This window comes from Sturnus vulgaris, chromosome 4 (genome assembly GCF_052056855.1).
Source record: "Sturnus vulgaris isolate bStuVul1 chromosome 4, bStuVul1.hap1, whole genome shotgun sequence".
NCBI lineage: Eukaryota > Metazoa > Chordata > Aves > Passeriformes > Sturnidae > Sturnus > Sturnus vulgaris.
In genome coordinates this window covers 29,259,446-29,278,973 of record NC_142246.1, presented here as the reverse complement: position 1 = coordinate 29,278,973, position 19,528 = coordinate 29,259,446, and the positions used below count along the sequence as shown (strand labels likewise).

Here is a 19,528-nt window from a genome sequence, read left to right as displayed (position 1 = left end):
GAAGTCTGCACTTGAGAAGAAATGTCTGTGTAAGGGTTTGTATGTTTCTGTGTAAAGGATACTAAGGTTATCTTTTAACAAGTTTTTGATTCTGGATTCTGGTAACTGTTTATATCGAGCTTTGTGTCTCAGTTACTGTATTTTTCCTGACTTGTAAACTTGGTTCTCCAAAAGTCTGGAGGCACTTTAACACTCCATGCCAGTTGTGCGCTGTAAACACATCATGAGAAACACGAGCTGCTCTACATGTTTCAGTCAGATAGTAAATTTTAATGCCAAAGGCAACTCTGAATCAATGGCACTGGTCTTTAATTAATTAAAAGTCTATTATTTTGATGTTCACCATATGTTTTAATTTCAGTTCATCAGTTTTACGCTGTATCCTTGAGCTCCTGCTTATCACAACCTCCAGCTCTCCTAAATCAGTTTCTCTGGTTCAGCATGTCTCTGCCACTCAGAAAACTGACCAACATTTTTTAAAAATCGCTTTTGAGAATAAAGTGATACTTTAAATCAGCTTTCCCAGGAAGATTTCACTGACCTTTGTGTTGCTGTGTAGTCCCACAAACAGCTATTCTTCCCCTTCTCTGTGGCTGAAGATGTAAGAGAAGAACTTCCCACAGGAAAAGGGTGGGAGAGAGCAGCCAGATGTGAAAGACTTAAACAGCCCTTCTGCCCTTGGAAAAGAAGGAGTATAAATATATACTGACACATTTTTAAGTTCAGCTCTGCCTAGTATGGTGGGAAGGAAGTTCTCGGAATCATTCAGTCCTAGTTATACCACTGGGGAAACCATAATGTCAGCACACTCTGCTCCATCTCTGCATAACAACTGCAGTCATTAATTGCTGAAATATTCCCTGAGGAAAATAATGTTTACAACTGGGACTTGTAATTTACTATAGAGATGCCACAGATTCTATGACTAGGTACATTGCATATGTCTTTGCTCATCAGTGTTTTGATGTGTATACTTTATAACTAAGTATACATTATGCATATATGTACTCTGAAGCTGATTGAAATTACATGTTTGCAGATTTTTGATGAGATGAATCTAAATTTTTAAGTGGTAAGGAAGAATGCAAAATTTTGGATACTGCGTACAATTTTTCTTCGTAATTTAGAACATTTGCTCTTCAAGGTTTTTCTTCAAAGAAAAATATCACCTAGATAACTTCCTACAGCTGCCACTGGATTTTTCATTTGGCCTTTTAATTCACTTTTTCTTCAGAACAATACAATAGAACGTACCAACAAAATGATTGTATTGTTCCACTCTTGCAACTAGTCTTCATCAGTAAGAGATGACATGATTGAAAATGTATCCTGCAAAATTCTTTGAACCCACCAGGGGATTATTCATATGATGAATTTGTATCCACCACTTTTCTGTACACTGCTATTCATTTTCTTGAATAAAAAGTATGAGTCATGCAATACTATTTTCTTCTTTTGTTACCTGAAACGTGCTGAGCTTAACTTAAGCAACAAGTGATAGAAGACTATTTTTCTCATTATATCAATAATTATACTTTATCCCCTCTAGCCACCCACATATGTAGCTGAGTCCTTCCTGTAGCCACTTATGCAGGAGTAAACAATCTGCCATGTAGAAAGCAGTGCATCATGACTTTAAATGTGAATAAGTATTTGTGTAATACATTTGTATATATCTAAGTTTGCATTATAATTTCTTATTCTTTGGCTGATCTTTACATTTGTTAAAATGTTGATGCACAAGACATTATTAAGTTAGCAAGCTTACTAAATACCTGGAAACTGCAAAGAAGTATCTTGTCAAAGAATTGCCAGCTGTCACAAGACAATTGCCCTCATCAAATCCTGCTTTGAGATGTATATATATTATACTGAAATCTGCAGTGCATGCCTTCAAAAAGAAGATTTTTATCACAGCAAATATAAGACCAGTAAGAGATGTGATTGCAGCATATATTTAAAAGGCTAAGTTTTGGGAAAAGAGAAGAATTGTTTAGGTTGGCAAAAGAATATGTTGGCATAAGAAAATGTTGGCACAAGAAGCCCATGAATATATTTGGCTGATATATGAGTCAATATCTAAATTTTTGTAGTAGTGGTATATGTGGAAAGGGGAAATAAAGTAACTGGTCTCAAAATGGAGCTGGCTGATTTATGAAGAAAATCATATAAGGAAGTAGTTCACAACAGCTTCATAATATCCAGAAGATCCCCTTCAGTCCTTTGTCTTTCTGAAAGGGTGAATGTATTTTAATTACTAAAGTAGTTTTGGAAAACACTGTCTATGTTTGTTACATTGCCCAGGAAACATTAGGCCTAAGCACAATGATTTAGAGACAATTTGTGGTTTTATTTTTTATGTATGCTTTTTATAAAAATGAGCGCTCATGGGTTTGATTTATTTCCCAATTGAAAGAACACAGGAAAAAAAATGAGGTTGTGTTAGTAGGACCCAAAGAAGCAAGATATCCAACACAGAGCTGAACTCAACTCATAACAACACTGTAACTATGAGGATTACCAGGTTGGCTCTAAAAGCTTTGTAAGACATAGAAATTAACACCCTAAAAGTGCCTATTGGACACAAACTATAGTGGTCTAGAAGCAGTTTTTTGCAGGGTAATTTGTTCATCACTGCTTACTGTTGGAGGTAATATAGAGTATGACCTATTTATCCTGGTATTGAAGACCTTTCAGGCCCAAGTTTTGTGGTATCCATTTTGCTTAAAAATAGCAGATTTCTAGAGCTAAAGCTAATGGCAACGGCTATGGTGCAGTTTGTAGTCTTGCAGCTGTTATGGTTCACATTGTAAATGTCTGTGAATGTAAAGGTCAGAAAACAAGCAGCTCTCTCCCTGTAACTTATGACTTTGTCTTTTCCTAAAATGTCCTGAATTATGCAAATTTCACAAAACTGAGAATCTATGTTCAAGATAGGAGCTTCAGGCTACTTGCTAAAACAGAATGGCTCATCATAACCAGGGTCATATAAGCGGGTTTTTGGTCATTGAAGTACAAAAGCTCTGAGTTATCTCTCTAGAAGGGAATTTCAGAGCCTCACTGCTCTGATGTTAGGAGATATACATGTTTCATGTTCAGGTGAATCCATAGACAATTTATATTTTTATTATTTTTTAGAGTGTCAGTACTATCCTCTAGTTGGAATAACCTTTCCTCTCCCTTTCCTTCTCAAATATGTTTTCAGAAAGTTACCATATTCTCTCTCTGATTTCATTTTGCCAAGCTCAATAAGCAAAAAGCTTTCAGTCTTCTCTTGTGTAGTAGGTTCTTCATATCCCTGATCAAGCTAATTGCTTTTTCTTACCTCCATTCAAAGTAAGTTCCTATTTCTTGAATATGGATGAAAAAAACTGTACATTCTCATATGGGAGCTTAGCAGGTCCTCTATGCAAGCTACAGGACGCTAATACTTCCTGTATTTCTGTATGGCATTCAAACCAGGATTGTGTTGGCTTTTTCTTGTGCCTGAACTACAACTTCAAAAAGGTGATTTAATCTTTTTACATGCAATTTCAGATATGTAGAAAATTTTTCATATGTTTTAAACAGCTGGCTCATGGAAGTATGAAAAATGGAAGGTGATTAAGTCTTTTATTCAAGTAGGAGAACCTTAAGACAAGGGAATAATTCAGATAAGATTGTTTAAAAGGAGGAATTTTGAGTCCATGCTAAAACAATCAAAGAAGAGTCAAACTGCTGAAACTTCTAATACTGAAATATGACAGAACTTCAGGCAATTAGCAAGAGAACATTACAGAAAGCCCAAGTAGAAGAAAGTGAAAAAGAAACAGGATTTCATAGCGAAACCATTAAGTTTTAGCTCTGTCACCACACAAGTGAAAGGAAAACTAGCCTCAGTAGAAAGAAAGAAAGAAAATGCATATTTCTTGGTTTACTAAAGTAACTGGGTTATTGCAGTGTGTTGTTTAGGTGAAGCTCTCTCTTTGCAGCAGCCAAAAACTTCTGGAAACTTTCTCCCTTTCTCTTCACTCCATCCTCTGCCCTTAATCCCTTTGCCATATTCACTGTCTTGAGATGTTAGTAAAGAAAATTGACTGCCATTAGAAGTCAGACATGGTACAGTTCCTGACTATTATACTTTTTATAAACTCTCCAGTTTTGTGGGAAAAATAAGCCATCATAGTACATAGAAATTTGCCATAAATTCAAGAATGCTGAAAAATGGAATAGAATTTAAAAAAAACCTAACAAAAAATTCAGGCTTACTGTAATCCTAGGCACATTTCCAACACATCCGTCTATTCAGTGTGGACTTTCCCATGCCCAGTAAAGAAGCCAGAGTGTTACTGCACATTAATAGTTAGCCTCTACAAGCTGTGTCAGTCTTCTTGTCCACAGGGACTGATGATCACATATGGGAGTAGGGGTAGATCTGGCAATGCAATGTGGGAGCCAGATCCTCTCAGAGAAATCAGAAAGTGGTGAAGGTCATCCAAAAGTGCCTCAGATTATCATTGTCACTTCAGCTTGCATGAGCAGCTTCCTACTGATTTTGATGCTGAATGTTGCCCAGCTTGTTATCAGAATGCTTTGACAGGACTGTGATTCAGCAGTGTCACAGAGATTTTACACTACATGTTATAGAACTATGGGCTTCTAACTTAGCTCGTTTTCCTCTCTTTTAGAGCAGCAGTCAGAGCAGCAGTATAGTGTAGATGCACTGAATGGTTCCCTCCAGCCTGCATTGAGTACCTGTGGAGTTTTCCAAATCAGCCCCTGAAGTTCAAAAAGTGGGCCTAAAGTGGGTTCATGTGAACTGTGTCATAGATGGATTTGCTGCAAGTTAGTTGTTTTTCCTCTCCTTTTAAAAAAGGAGAGAGCACTGGAGTGAAAACAGAATCAAAAGATTTTTGCTGACCCCTTTACCTCTTCATCACAAGGATACAATGACAACTCACTGCTGTTCCAACTCAAGTCATGCAAAGACCAAAGTGAGGTTCAGACACGGAGCACTTGATGTAAGAGGAATTTATGTTAAACCTGACAGTAAAAAGTAAAAAGATGACAAAGACTGTATGTATTGCAATACTGAAGGTGCCAACCCAGAAATTCTCATTCATTGAGTAGATGTACTAACTGGAAACCTGTTCAAAGAGAAGTGCCTTTTATTTAGGTTTCAATTTTGTGAGGTGTTGCACAGCCTCTGGGAAGATTTTTGACCCTGTGTCCTGCACAGGGTCAGGAATTGGATTTGATGATACTTTCGGGTCCTTTCCAACTCAGCATATTCTATGATTCTGTGATTCTCTAATGACTTTAATCCTCCCAGTTAAACTGCCTTGAGTTTAGGTAATTTCAGTGTATTGCAGAATTAGATTCCTAATCAAGAAACAAAATCCTCCATTAAAAGGGAAAGTAGTTCAGGGTGAAGGAGGATGGGGATTGTTCAGAAAAATGAAGATTTGCATCTGTTTTATACAATGTGTCATCCACCAACAATAACAGAAACATGTTTTCTATTCTTACGTGCTACTTATGTGGTCTTTTGGGCGTTTGGGTTTTTTTGTTTTTTGATGGTGTTTTTTTTGTTACTGCCAGTAAGAACAAGCACACTACAATTCCTTTGATTTAAACAGCCTTGTTAAATGCAAATTAAAAACAACAACAACAACAACAACAACAAAAAACCAAAAAAAAAAAAAACCAACAAGAAAACCAAAAGTAAAAACCTCAAAATACTCATGTAGAAAATGATTAAATAAAATATAGTTTTGTATTTCTTTTGGAACTAACTCGTAATGTCTGACTACTGCATTCTCCATCCTTTGAGTAATATGATAGCTTTAAATTCTCAGGGAAAATATCATAATAGATACCAGGCTCCAACAAATACCTAACATTGAAATCTGTTGAAAAACCTATGTATAGAAGTCTTGATTTAATTCATTGTTGTGAAATCATCTTCTGGAATGGAATATGGGACCAGGTCAACTCGATGGGAGTTTCATAGTGGGAGGGCATACTGCCGTTTTCTTTAGGGTATTTAAAATATCTGCTCCAAGATTTACAATTACCAAGGCGATGCAAAACCTTAGTGTGGTTTTGAGAAGAGAACTATGGATGAAATAATGAGAAGCACTGTCTGCTATGTCACATCCTGGAGTAGAAAAGCTGTTTGTCTCCTTGCTTGGTTTTGCTCTAACATATAGAAGAATGCAGTTTGGTAGGTTGACTTTTGTACAGTAATTTTGGAGCAAAGCTTGGCCCTGGCAGTGTGATTTACATATATCTATGTGGACATTTTATTGCTGGCAATGCTACTTCAGCATATCTTTTCCTGAAGATTTCCAGTGCTTATGCATTTGCTGCCTATTAGATGTTGCAAATTGGCTCCTCTATTCACCTGGTGAAGAGGGAGCTGTCACTTAAGGGCAGAGGGTTACTGGCTGAAAAAACAGCTAATCCTGCAGGTTTTTTTCTGCTTAAAAATACAAAAATCATTTATGAAATGAAGAATCTGACTGCACAACTTCTGAGTACCCATTAAACTGTCTAGATGACAGCCAGAACTCCTAATCCCTTCAATATGTATCAACAAAGAGTGTAACAAAGAGAAGCACCCACAAAAGGATTTCTTGTAAGTATGAGAAAAACCCAGCCTTCTAGTCTGTAATTCATATTGCAATTTACTTTCTCATATTAATAGTAATGTATTGGATCATATGGCAAATATAATCAATTGATGAGTTGTTAATGTAATGAATGCTGGAAAAATGAGTTTATGATGGAGTTAGTGTGGATTGTGAAATTTTATTTCCTTGAAATGTTGTAGCATGGAGTTTATTATGATTTATGCCTACAGTTATTTCCATATCAAAATCTAACTAAGGTCACTGCTGTGAGGGAGAGCATGTGTGATTTACCAACAGGAAAATTACACAAGGTTCTAAATTACACAGACCTTGGATTTCTACTCTACTTAATCCACATCACATATTTCTGTTTAAATAAGCCCTCAAGGGCTTTGTTTGACTGATTGTTTATTTGACTGCAAACCATATCAATGTCATATATTTATGAATATCAAATATGGAAAGAGATTCAGGCAATAAAAATTAAGACTATGTCGTTTCATTTAGGCATCTGCTTTTCATATCCTCCATTTATCTTCCCGGTCAGTTACCAAAAATTATGTTTTGTTGATCACATTGAACAAAAAAAATCACAGTGGTATATTATCCTTCAAGGTAAAAATGTACTTGGGTGTTAATAAGTGACAAAGTAGTAAAAATATCACATCTTCCCCAACAAAAGTGCATTTCTGCACTGTCTAATCAACTCAATTAAGTCTCGGGCAAATCAGTGGAGGACCCCCTTATATTTCTTAAGTTTACAAATTTTTTAGTCATGCTAAAAATGTTCACTTGTGAAGACAGACCTTTGGTATTTTTAAAGATTCACTTCAAATAAATGTTTAACCATAGGACACCTGGAGGAGTTTTGTTTTTTTAGAAGTAAATTTTTTGAGGTTCATGTCTCTTATAAGTTCCATGTACTGGAAATATTTCTTACTGTCTTTGTGTTTCTGTCATGTAGAACATATTTCTTTTGCCCATTTCTGCACTATAATGAGAAGATAAACAAAAGCCAAACAAATAAAATAAATATACTTTTCAACAAATGCAGATTTAAAGACAAATATTTAAAAATTCACTGGAATATGAAACAAATGAATTGACTCCTTTCATTTAGGAAATATTCCAGTAAAGGGCTTGTTCAACAAACAGTAGAAAACCTAACAAGAAAATATAACACCAAAAACCAAAACAACTAAAAGAAATAAAGCTATCTTGAATCCCAGTATTTTCTTGAATGATTCTACAAATGCTGAACTTTCCCTCTTGCAAAACTCAGCAGTTAGATTAAGACTTCAAATAATTCAATTAATATAATTTTTTTCTAAGATAATTAAGTACAGAAACTAGGCTTAGACATCTGGAAATTTAGAGAAATTGTTCCAATATCTTATAAATACTACAGACAAACACTTCTGAAGTGCAACTTCTGCAAAACTAGAAGGCAGGGAATCTGTTCCTTGAATGCCAGTCCACAAGTACTTCTACCTTTTAAATCTGGAATTTTGTTTTCTCTTTCTTCCTCTCTCTTCTTTTGCCCACCAGATGTAGTCAGAGACAGTGAAGCTAGATCCACCTCAGACTTACTTGGAACAGCTAGGAGGTAATTTTTGTAGTTGAGCACTCCTTGACAACGTAGAAACATGAATTGATTGCCAAGTGTAGTTCTCTCTCTCTCTGAAATAATCTCAAAATTTTCTGAGAGCATTATGTTCTCAAGAACGCCCCGAGATTCCCTCAATCCTTATGAGAACCACCAAACAGTGTGCTAAAAACCCTAAGTTCTGCACGCCAGAGTGCAGCCACTTCAAGATTTGGCCCTAATCTTTGCTGTACTGTAATCTTTACTTTCATTCTCAGCAAGAAAGGAGATGCTTATGGGACACAGAAGGTCCTATTCCTGGCTTTATAGACACAAAATATTTTCTGCCTCTGAGGATACTACAGGGGATTCCAACCAAAGCCCAGGCTCTTCTGTAGGACTAGAAAGGACAAGAGTCTGAAGCAGTGGTGTTACCTAACCCAGTGATGTACAAAGTGCATGAGGAAGGTGGCTAGTGAGCACAGACACGGGAGGCCTGCCCTGTGTGGGCACCAAGACACGGAATAGCTTGAGACATTAGGATGTGAATGGTTCCCTTGATACTAGAACTGATGTAGATTAGCAGCATTAGAGATGCAAGCTGGCAAGTAACAACCCAGTTCAGTGGCTCATGTGGCACGCAGCAAAAGCACAATGTAGACATGTGCTTTATAAGCTGACTGTAGCCATTAAGTTAGCTAACTGTTAACTAATTGTCTTTTATAGCTGTTGACTCAAAGTGGGCAGTTGTGTACAACCAAGTCCAGAACTATCTGAAGTTAATGGTACATCTCATCTCACAGATATTTTTTCTGAGACATTGCATCCTTTCCACTCAGATGAAGACCATTCAACCATAATAATTCATGAACCCTGTGACCAATGAGCAGAACTATTTTTTAGCAATACTCTGGACATTCCAGTCTGGGAACAGATCATATCAAACACTGTCTTCTCATGAAAATAATCGACAGAGATAAAGAATAAAATTTAATACTACACAGGGTGAGAAAATTTCAGGAGTTAGAGAAAGGAAATTTCCTGAACTTCAGAGCCCTGGAGTGCCAGAAGCAGTTTGAACTTTCTTCAGAACCCATCCCAAATAAAACTTTTTCCCTAAACCTGAGCAGCAGTAATGGAACCTGAAAGATACCGACCAGGTGAAACAAAGTGAATTCAACAATAACAATGGGCAAGTTTTGTAAAAACACTCATGAATTTATTCATAACACGCTTTCACTCTGAACATTGAAGTTCCTGTGACCCTTGCTTAATCAGCTTTTTCTTGAAAACTAAATTGCTTGTCGGTAGCTTAAAGATTACTGTGTGTTCTGAACCCCTTTACCACAGAGGTTTAGTGATACTTCACTGACAGCTTACACAGTGACAGTTTATTTCCATAATCCTATGATAGGTAAGGGGCCAAGGCAATCACCTGAAATTCAGAAGGATTTCAAGAAGCACAAGGCAGCCAAAACTGATTCTGGCCACTTATTGTGATGGCTGCTTGTCAGTCAGGTGGTAGGAATCACATCAGTTTCAGCTATTCTGCAGAGACATTTGAAGAACTGTGTCTGGCTTCAGCACTGTATGAAAAAAAAAAAAAAAAAAGCAAGCAAGACTAATCTTAAGGTTTCTTTTTAGAGGCAGAGAGAAACAAATTATCTCAAAAATATACTATCATGTGGTGTGAATTTGAAGTATGAAACAGCATTCCAGTGAGGGTTTTATTATATATTTTTGGAAAACAACTGTGCTTTTTTAAAATTTCACTTCATACAGCATTGTAGTTTCTGTAAAGTTTGGAGAGTAATCAAAATTAATTTACAACTATCACACATCCATGCATAATCATGAATATAAAAGTGGCAATTGCTTCACTGAATTCTGATCATCATAGATCAGTGGAGAGCTTCAAGGTAAACTCTTCAGTATCTTAAACATAACTTTAGCTAATTCTCATATGAAGGCCGGGTAATACATTTCTTTTGTTATCCACTTTTTCTTTCTTCTCTAGTCTTTTTTCCCTAAACCCAAATGTAACACATTCATACCTTTTTCTTCATGTTGGGAAAAATGCTATAGGCAAACCATTAATATGGTCTCATAAGCTAAGAAAATTTTCTTTCTGAAAGTGTTGGAAGCTGCCTTGATATCATGATGTTATTTTTCATTGAGCAATACTGCTTCAGACTACACACAACTGCAGTCTGCTTTCAACTTCATACCTTTATTTTCTTCTGAGTTGTTGATGAGTCTCTGACTGAATGTTTCAATGGAAATGGTCTAAGATAAATGTATTTTTAACAATATATATCTTGTTTAAAAAGTTATTTTTATTCTTTAAAATCATTTAAGGGAGTATTTCGTGTCTAAGATTCAGGACAAGCTAACGTAAAGGTAGTCAGTATATGACAGATGCCACAGTTTGGAGGCAAATCTCTAAGCAAGAGTTTAGGAGCTTTAAATCATCTTATGGAAGAGTCTGTTTCTCCACTAGCTATACTGAGAAGCACTTCTCTCCTTCTTGCCCCTACAATCCGTATTGTAATGACTGACCGACCCCTACCTGTAAGTGCTAAGGTTTTCTTTCACTGTTGTGTGTGGTGTGACAAATACCAGCTCCAGGACATCATGACTGATCTTCTCCCACTGTATCTCCAGCTGGTTGTGTCGACATGCTTTGTTATGAAAAATGCAACACTTCAGAGCAATAAGATTGAGTATTCCAATCTTGTTGAAATGCTCTTATTTCATCAAGAGTTATCACTTTGCCATAACCATACCTGTTTCTTCAATTTGTGAAATCCACATGTAACTAACTGGACATATATCCTGAGTAATTTTAGACTTTTGTGTATTTTATTTCTCTACTATACATTTCTTTCTAGTTATCACAAACCTGGCCAGATATCATGTGTAATGCATCATATATCATGTATTAAAATATTATATGGTATGGGTTGTATGATATAAATATCAGTTTGTTTATGTGCAGAATAGCATCAAAACCATTCTAGTTTCCAGAGGCTGGCTGGTATTTTTTCCTGCCAAAAGTTTTGCTTTTATAACAATGTAACAATGTTTTATAGCAGGGCCTAATCAAAGACTTTGAGCAATTCTTGAAGGAAGAGTTAAAAGGTCAAACCTAGTAACAGTCAAGTTAAACAATAAAGGGGCAGCTGCTCCTCGCATCCTTTACCTTGTCACATGCAGTTCCTGCTGTGTTAACTGGGGGTGAAGTCTCTGTGTCCAAGTTCATTTGCCAGGAGAAGGTTGCATGTTCCCTAGAAAAGTTCAAATGTTATGAAACAAATATAAACAGACACATTGTTTCTGAATCTGTGGTACTTATTATCTCTGGTGTAAACATGTTCCAATTGAATTAATCTTTATCATTTGACAAGTAGCATGAAAAACCTTGATGGAAGGAAATAGCAAGAACAAATCTTATGAGGAGCAGAGCAGCTGAGGGAGCTGGGTTTTTTTATCCTGGAGAAAAGGAGGCTCAGGGGAGATCTTATCACTGTACAACTACCTGGAAGGAAGCTGTAGCCAGGTGAGGGTTGGTCTCTTCTCCCAGGCAGTGACAGGATGAGAGGAAATGATCTCAAGCTGGGCTAGAGAAGGTTTAGGTTGTGTATTATGTTTAATGGTAACATGTTCAGGTTAACGGCTGGACTCAGTTATTCTAGAGGTCTTTTACAAACTTAAAGATTCCAAGAAATTATAGGGCTGGTTTTTATATTGTGAAGGAATTACTATGAAATTGTGGAAGAAAAGAATTTTGAAACTATAAAGTAGTTACAAGTTACATGACGCTCTTGTGTATTACTGGTGTAGGTATGTTTGAAAATTTATTCATATACTGTATTTTATGGTAAAAAATGGTACTGTTTCCCTTTTTCTACTACAAAAAGTCTATATTGCCACGCATCTTACTGGATATTTTAATTTGAAGAAAACTGACAAGAAAGTCAGTTGGCTTTGTTATAGTCCTATCTGGTTTGTGTGTAATTTTCAACAAATAATGTACAAAGACCTGCATGATGAATTGCATGAGAAAGACTTGATGCCCAAAACCCACTTTCTGCCATCAGTGGGTGCAAATGCATTTCTTTGGTGAAGAAACTGTGTTTTCTTAGCTCCATTTCTCATCCACCAATCCAGGGCTGCACTCAAACTTTATCCCACAGTAATGGGCTGAGCCCAATCTCCACATCTTCATCCCATATACCAGACTCTTCAGTTGGAGGATTCCATCACCTTGGCTATAGCTGTTCCAGCAACAAAGCTGTTATACCACCAATTTTCAGTTATTATCTTCCCTACATCTGTAGACTAAATTTTAAAATAAGTATTAGAAGTACCTAAGTGTATTCTTTGATTTTGTATTATATTAAAATGCAGCTCACAGGAAATTACTTTAAAAAGCAAGATATAATCGGTAAACACGAATAAATCCACAAAATCTTCCCCATCTAACATGATGGTTCAAATCCAGGCCAAGTAGGTAGTGTGCAAAATGTCAGAGTATTTGGGTGACTCCACTGAATATAACAGAAATGTTTACATATTAAAAGTGAAATCTACTTTCAGGTTTTAATGGATGAGGCTGAAAGCTGACTCTGTTACTTATGGATGTAGAAGATAATTACACTGGTGTGATTCTAGTCCTCAGTGACCAGTCTTCTTCATGGGAAATAAATTAAGAACTTTATTGGCAGTTTCAGTAGGTAGGTCAAACCCTATGTAGGCATGGCAATTTAATTTTCCTGCCCCTACATCTTAGTCGATGTCAGAGCAGTAATCTGCAGAAATATTTTTGATTATACCTTTACAGAGGATTTAATTTCCCGACTGTTGAGGCAGCAGTCTTCATGAGCCTGAAATGCAAATGAACAATATAAGAGAATTTTTAGAAGGCTGTGCTTACTGAAGCTTTCCATGACAATTACATTAGATGTACCTTTTATCTAAACCCAAGTTCTGATTACAGCTTCATTCACCCATCAATTATTTTATCAGCCCAAGACAGGCCAAAATCTCTGTCAGGATGTTGAGCAACTGATTGCCACATGAACAGCAATGCTTTAGTTTTGCAGCTACTGATGAATGTGAGGGAGACTTAAAGTACATTGGCACTTACATCTGAAAGTTTTCCTGACATCAGCTGTAGGACTTGAACTTGGCTGTGATAAATCACAAAATGTACCAGAGTAAAAGCATCTCTGGGAACTGAAAGGATAAATGGACTTTCTTCCAACTTTACTCATTGGTGGTAATGCCAAAAGATAATACATGCAGTGAATTACATCAGTCATAACTACAAAGGAAACATATTCCATGGTTGGTTAATTCTTAATTGATTCTGATGCTCTGGCCTAAAATAGAGAATAAAAATATACCACTGATCAGGAGTCTGGTGAAGTCCACACTTTATGCACATGTACGGATACTATCCAAACAGCAGCTAAACTATGAGAGAGAGGTGAGCAGAAATGGGCCAAAAATGGGAGTGGTAAGAATGGTCAAATCCAGGGGTGACTTATTTTCCACTCATGATAGTACAGCTTCTGTCTCCTCTAACTTAAGAGTTGATATAAAACAAAAACCCTCTTGATGCCCTGGATTTTGTGGATAAGAAATGGAGAAAAAAACCCCTCATTTAACCATTCATTCAAAAAAGTGCCAGGATTGGAGAAACTTTGGAATCAATGCCGCCGTACCTATTGTTCCCTTTCCTTTGGGGTAAAATGCATTTCTGTTTTTGGTAACTCTGTGTTATTTTCAACTATTTTTTTTATCTTTCATGAAACAAATTAAGCTTGCTGTCTTCTCTGCAGGCAAGAAGAGGATAATGTGGAGAGCTTCTGCTGCTCTGGAGCAGAGTCCTCTTGCTGCAGACTTCGTGGGGTTTGTTTGGCAGGTTCCCACATTTATTTCTATGCCTCCATGAGGCTAGTTCCTACTTGTGAGGAATTGCTGGAATACCGTGATCAGTACAGAACACCTGGGCATTTTATATTTATGTTGTGTCTGAAATATTATATTAGGACCTCTAGTCATTTACACATTGGTATAAACACTGAGAATTTTCTTTTTTTGCTTTGAATATGATAGCAATTCGAAGATGGTTAGAGATACCTATTCTTTATCTTCACACTGGTAAACTGGGAAAACAATCTCAGTGTCATTTTTTTTTACTCCAAGAGGAAACACATCTCTGACGATAGGTAAGGCAAAGGATGGGAAAAGGAATTTCTGGCATAAGGCTGAAAACTGTGCGTCACAGAAAATACTCCCTTGTGCAAATCTGAGGATGCAGCAAAGTCGTGAATTACAGACACACAGAGCTTGAGATAAACAAAATTCAGTGCTTCAGTTTCAGTAAATGCAGCTTTTGTCTTTGAGCTACTGTACATGCTGGGCCAGGGAACGAACAAAATGGGGGGAGGCGATCTCAGACAGAGCTCGCTTTATGCTTCCGAGCTTATCTCTCCTGGAAGAAAGGGCAGAGCGATGTGATGCTCGACAGGACAGCAGAGCGGGCGGGTTGTCCCCGGTGCCCGCGGGGCGGAGGCTGCGGGCTCGGCGGCGGTGCCGGGGGCGGCGGGGCCGGGCCGGGCCGGGCCGAGCCGAGCCGGGCCGGGTCGGGCTGGGCACGGAGCATCCCCGCCGCCGGGGCCGCATGGCAGCTGCCGGGGAGGTGGAGCCAGCCGCTGACCTGCCGGCATCGCAGCGCGGGCACATCATCTGCCGGCAATAAATCCTCCCTTCTTCCTTCCCATCTGCGCCGGAAAACGCGAGGAAAACATAAAATGAAAACAGATTATTAAAAATAAATCGATTGTTCTTGGGAGCAGGGCCGGAGGAAGGCGGGGAGAGGCCAGGTGCGCAGGCTGGCCCCGGCGGGCGGTGCCGGAGGAGCTCGGCCGGGCGCTGCCGCCATGGAACACATCCGGATGCCCAAGGTGGGTCCCGCCGGCCGCGGCAGCATCCCCACGGCCCCCGCCCCTGCCCCTGCCCGGAGCAGCCTCGCACCGCAGCCCTGCCGGCCCCCACGGCCTTCCCGCCCGTGCTGCGGGCTGGTGTCCGTGGTGTCCGGGCCGTGATACCTGGCCGGAACGCCGAGAGGCGGGCGCGCTGCTCTGCGCTGGTCGGGCTCCTGTTCGGGCTCTGCTCTTAACGCAGGCACCGTCCGGAGCTGTAGGGATCCCAAACGGGAGCGGCGTCACCTGCTCTTCACACGGCTTGTGCTCGCACCGAGATCTCAGGCTCGGTGATGAATTGATGTGGTCTCTCTACGCATATGTGCGATCTTTAGCCGACGTAATCTGTCCTTTTCTACAGCTTTCTGAGCACTAGGCCTGTATTTGCTAACAAAATTGCCACTTTACTCTTGAAAAAAGATACCGTTTTAACACGTAAAAGGGTTAAATTAAAGGTAATAGCAAAAAAGTGAACCAGAGCCATATGTTAATTCGAAATGGAGTGGGATATATTTATTTATTTATTTATTTGTTTGTTTATTTATTTAATAACCAAACCCCTAAAATTAAGAATTCATTTGCATTTATTTTCATTTGTCATATTATGACAGCATGAATTTGAGATTAAGGCCTTGTTATTTGTCTATCTTTTTTGGCCTTTAGATGTTCAGCTGTAAATCTATTAAGAAGATAGTCATTTATAATAATTGCCTTTCTTCTCATGTCATTTCATGATCTGGTATCTGCCTTTTTGGGAAGGAAGAATTTCAGAATAGTATGACTGTATCCTCCTGCAGGTAGGATACAATCAGTGGAAGCTGTCTGTATCGATGCTCCTGACCATTCACTGAAGAATACTGGAAATGTGAATGAGAAAAATGTTGAAAACAAATTAATAACGGTAGAAAAATATCCAAAAAGATAAATGGTCGTATTTGCTGTGAATGGAAGACTTAGCCAAGTCTCTGTTGCAGGCAATGGAAGCTTATCTGTTTTCTTTTCTACAACCAGGTCCTGCAAATATTACTCTGCATATGTAAAACCCATTTCTGTATCTGGTACTGTAGGAAGGCACTGTACCAATGCCTCGGGTCACTGAATACCTTAACTCGATGTGAAGTGATTCTGCAGTCCTGGATCCTGCCAGTCTCTTACATTATGGCTATGCTAAAAGGTATCTGATATAAGAGAGCAATTTAGAAGGCAAGATTTAAAGGTACCGGGGATACAAAAACCCTTTAAAATTTCCAACATAAATGTAGAAAATCAACATGAGTCACTACTGAAATACTTAATCTCTCCAGTTACTCCTAAATACACTGAAAAATCACTGTACCTACAGCTACCTAACAAAATTGCTGCCTTTGATATTTTTTTAAACGCCTCAGCTTAAAATCAGTCACCAGAACTTGTAGGGGTATTTTTTTCCTGTTTTTACTGTTTTGATAATTTGGAACTGAACATTAAATGATTTCCAAGGCCTGTAAGGTAAAAATAGGTAAGGGAAAACTCACAGTATCATATTAGCTTCTGGTGTCACATTTCCTGACTCCATACAATCTTGCACTGAGAGAAATTTGAGAAGTGACTGCCTTGCTCTGCAAAGGTATTAATCTCAGAATAATGACACTTTCCTTGATTCACAAACCCTGCCAAATGGAAAATCAAGATAAATCCCACACTTAGCAAGTTAATAAACATAATAATATCTGAAAACAAAATTCTTGGCCTACGTAAAAGCTTTTCCTTCAGAGGGAGGTTTATATTACATGACGCCCACTAGGTCTCAGCAATTGTTTTAATTTTAAGTGAAACATGGCTGTAGTGATTTATGGTTCATAAATATTAAAATTAATCTGATAAAACATAACGGACATTAAAAAAGCAGAAGGTAATTCCATACCAGTTGTTCATTAAGATAACTACTCTGTGCCAGAGTGACAGAGGAGAGAGATCATTTAGACCTGGCCATATTCTGCAGCTTCTCAGCATCTACAATTTTATTAGGGTCCAGCTCTTCCTCATTCCATTAGTGTCCATTTGTGGACCTCTTTGTGTGAATTAGCCAGAGCTCCTTATAGACTGGATTACACTCTCTGGCTCTGCCGCCTGCATGGAAGCAAGTTCCAGAAGATATCATGGCTTTACAAAAATCACCTTCTTCTGTCCATTGAAAAGTCCTGAGTAGCTTCCTTCAATATTACTTCCTTCTAGCTTCAAGAATTTGTTCAATAAAAATTGCATGTTCACCTTATCCATGCCTTCACAGTAAATCTTGATCACACCCCACCAGATTCTGATATTTTCAGAGAAATTTCATCAATGATGCCAAGACCTCTTTCCTATATCCAGTCCATTGTTCTGTAGATATGTTTTACGTTGTTTTCCCTGGAGGTCTCTATGTTTGTCTGTGTTGAAGCTCCTTTGTGTCTCTTTTACCCACACGTTGTTTTCCAAGACTCTTCTGGAGTAGGATTTCCCAGTGCAAAAGCCATTCTGGTGCTTTCCCAACAGGCTGTGTGTATCCACCTGCTAACACCTGTAACTATTTGGTGTACTCACGACTGTTGTTCTATCATTGTAGTCTTGGTAGAAAACAGTGTGCACACCTGATGTATGCCTGTATGAACATATATAGGCACTGTATTTTCACAAGGTAAGTACCATCCTGTGTATGAAGGCTGTAATTTAAGTTTAGCTATTGGAAACCATCCCTCATTGTTGAATAGAATTATATATGACTCCCATGCTCATTTAAAAATTAAAAATTAGTAAAACCAGTGACTGACATGAGTTTGGATTGAACAGCAAGATAGTTTAGGATAGCTCTCCAAACCCAAAATACGACAAACAGCTCATAACATTCAGAAAAAAAGAAATCTGCAGTACTGAGAAGATGAGAAGCATGTCTTATGGGCATGTATAGAGATATGTGTGGCCATGGACAGGGTGATAGATACAGAGCTCTGTAGATATGCTCATAGGACAACTTCATGCACTGTAGCTAATCAGTTACTTTATTTTATTTGTAATTCTTCATATCATTTGTGTTTGTATATTGGCAGCAGGCCTACTTAATGGCCTTATAATAAAGAACACATCAGTTTATCCCTGGTGTACTAGCTGTCTTCAGTGCACTTCACCCAGAAATTCTTTTGGCTCAGTGTTAACAGAATACTTGGGATGATTTGAGTTGCTCAAGTGCTTTCATTTTTGTGATGCTACAGTGAGGTATTTCCATTCAATGATGCCTCTCTCAGGCACAATTAAGATCTGCTCCCACGTTAATGACAAATATCTCTACCAGGTGTATCACTTCAGAGAATAAATTTCCAGCATTTAAATGAGCTGTGTGTTTGCTTTGTTTTCAATCTACTTTCCATAATTCTTGCTTTTCTATAAGGTTTTGTAACATGTCCTTTTTCACAAGTTGTCCATCAGGAAACCCATATAATTTATATCCACATTATATATGACAATGTAAATGGCAAAATATTTGTCCAGGTGTCTATCTAGATCAATAGCAAAACTGAACCCAGCATGCCCAGTCTTTACTCTTCCAACTGCATGTTCTGAGTTGCTGGATCTCCACCTTTATTTTAAGGTAAATTGACATACTCTGCCACTGCTCTCTGTGTGCCTTCTACTGAGATAAGATGTGATATTATAGTTATGGTCTCTGTATTCAAGCTACAATTCCTTCTGGAAAAGTTTGGTTTATTTCAGTTATGTAGAAAGGTGGCAGCAGCCCTGAGGTGATATCAGGAAACACCTGGGGATATGGACTGGTCGTTTCCCCCACTGGGAATGAGGAATGGAGTGCTACAGGCCCTTCACTATAGTACTAGAGTATGGCTAAACTTTTGTTTGGTTTGCTACTTAGAAAAGGTAGAGGAGGTGAGGCTGGCATGGCCTTTGCCTTTTATTGGTGTTTTGGTCATCAGGTTGCAGCAAACACAACTGCAATGTCTTTTAAGTGCCAAGCTGATTTTCTGATTTCCAAGTATTGTGTGAAGGTGGTTTCTGTACTTTCTTCTAAGTATACAACTTAGAGCAGTGTGTCTTACAATTCAGCTGGTGTTTTCTGGTTTCATAACTCTTTACATCGTGGTTAAAAATTGTTTGGCCTTTTCTGAGTCCAGTAATGTTTAATGGATTCAAATATGTCATTTTACTTCACTGCTTTAGTCAAATGATGCATTAAAACATCTACACTAATCCTGGTAGTAATCACATTTAACTCTGATTTTGTGAGTTACAGATTTTTTCTTATTAATAAATCTTCCTTATTTAGAATGCAATTTCGTTTTCTTTGGTTTCTATTTATTCCATCTTTG

At 38.1% G+C, this 19,528-nt stretch overlaps 1 protein-coding gene and 1 long non-coding RNA gene across 5 annotated transcripts in view; one reads left to right on the top strand and one right to left on the bottom strand.

Moving 5' to 3' along the window:
• Positions 1 to 9,396: 9,396 nt before the first annotated feature.
• On the bottom strand, positions 9,397 to 15,524 carry LOC148223927 (uncharacterized). Of its 4 annotated transcripts, XR_015803097.1 has the most exons (5): positions 15,318 to 15,458; positions 14,927 to 14,990; positions 13,035 to 13,085; positions 11,402 to 11,486; positions 9,647 to 9,785 (listed from the first exon to the last, which is right to left on the bottom strand). It is a non-coding gene; the product is annotated as an uncharacterized LOC148223927 (long non-coding RNA). The 4 variants fall into 4 exon arrangements; XR_015803096.1 differs by lacking the exon at positions 14,927 to 14,990 and having other exon boundaries at positions 9,397 to 9,785; positions 15,318 to 15,524; XR_015803098.1 differs by lacking the exons at positions 14,927 to 14,990; positions 15,318 to 15,458 and adding an exon at positions 14,347 to 14,437.
• MTMR7 (myotubularin related protein 7) overlaps positions 14,811 to 19,528 on the top strand; it is a 41,541-nt gene continuing 36,823 nt past the window's right edge. The window contains exon 1 of the mRNA XM_014873453.2: positions 14,811 to 15,173. Coding sequence (XP_014728939.1) covers positions 15,150 to 15,173 — 24 coding nt within the window. The 5' untranslated portion in view covers positions 14,811 to 15,149. The remainder of the gene's footprint in view (positions 15,174 to 19,528) is intronic.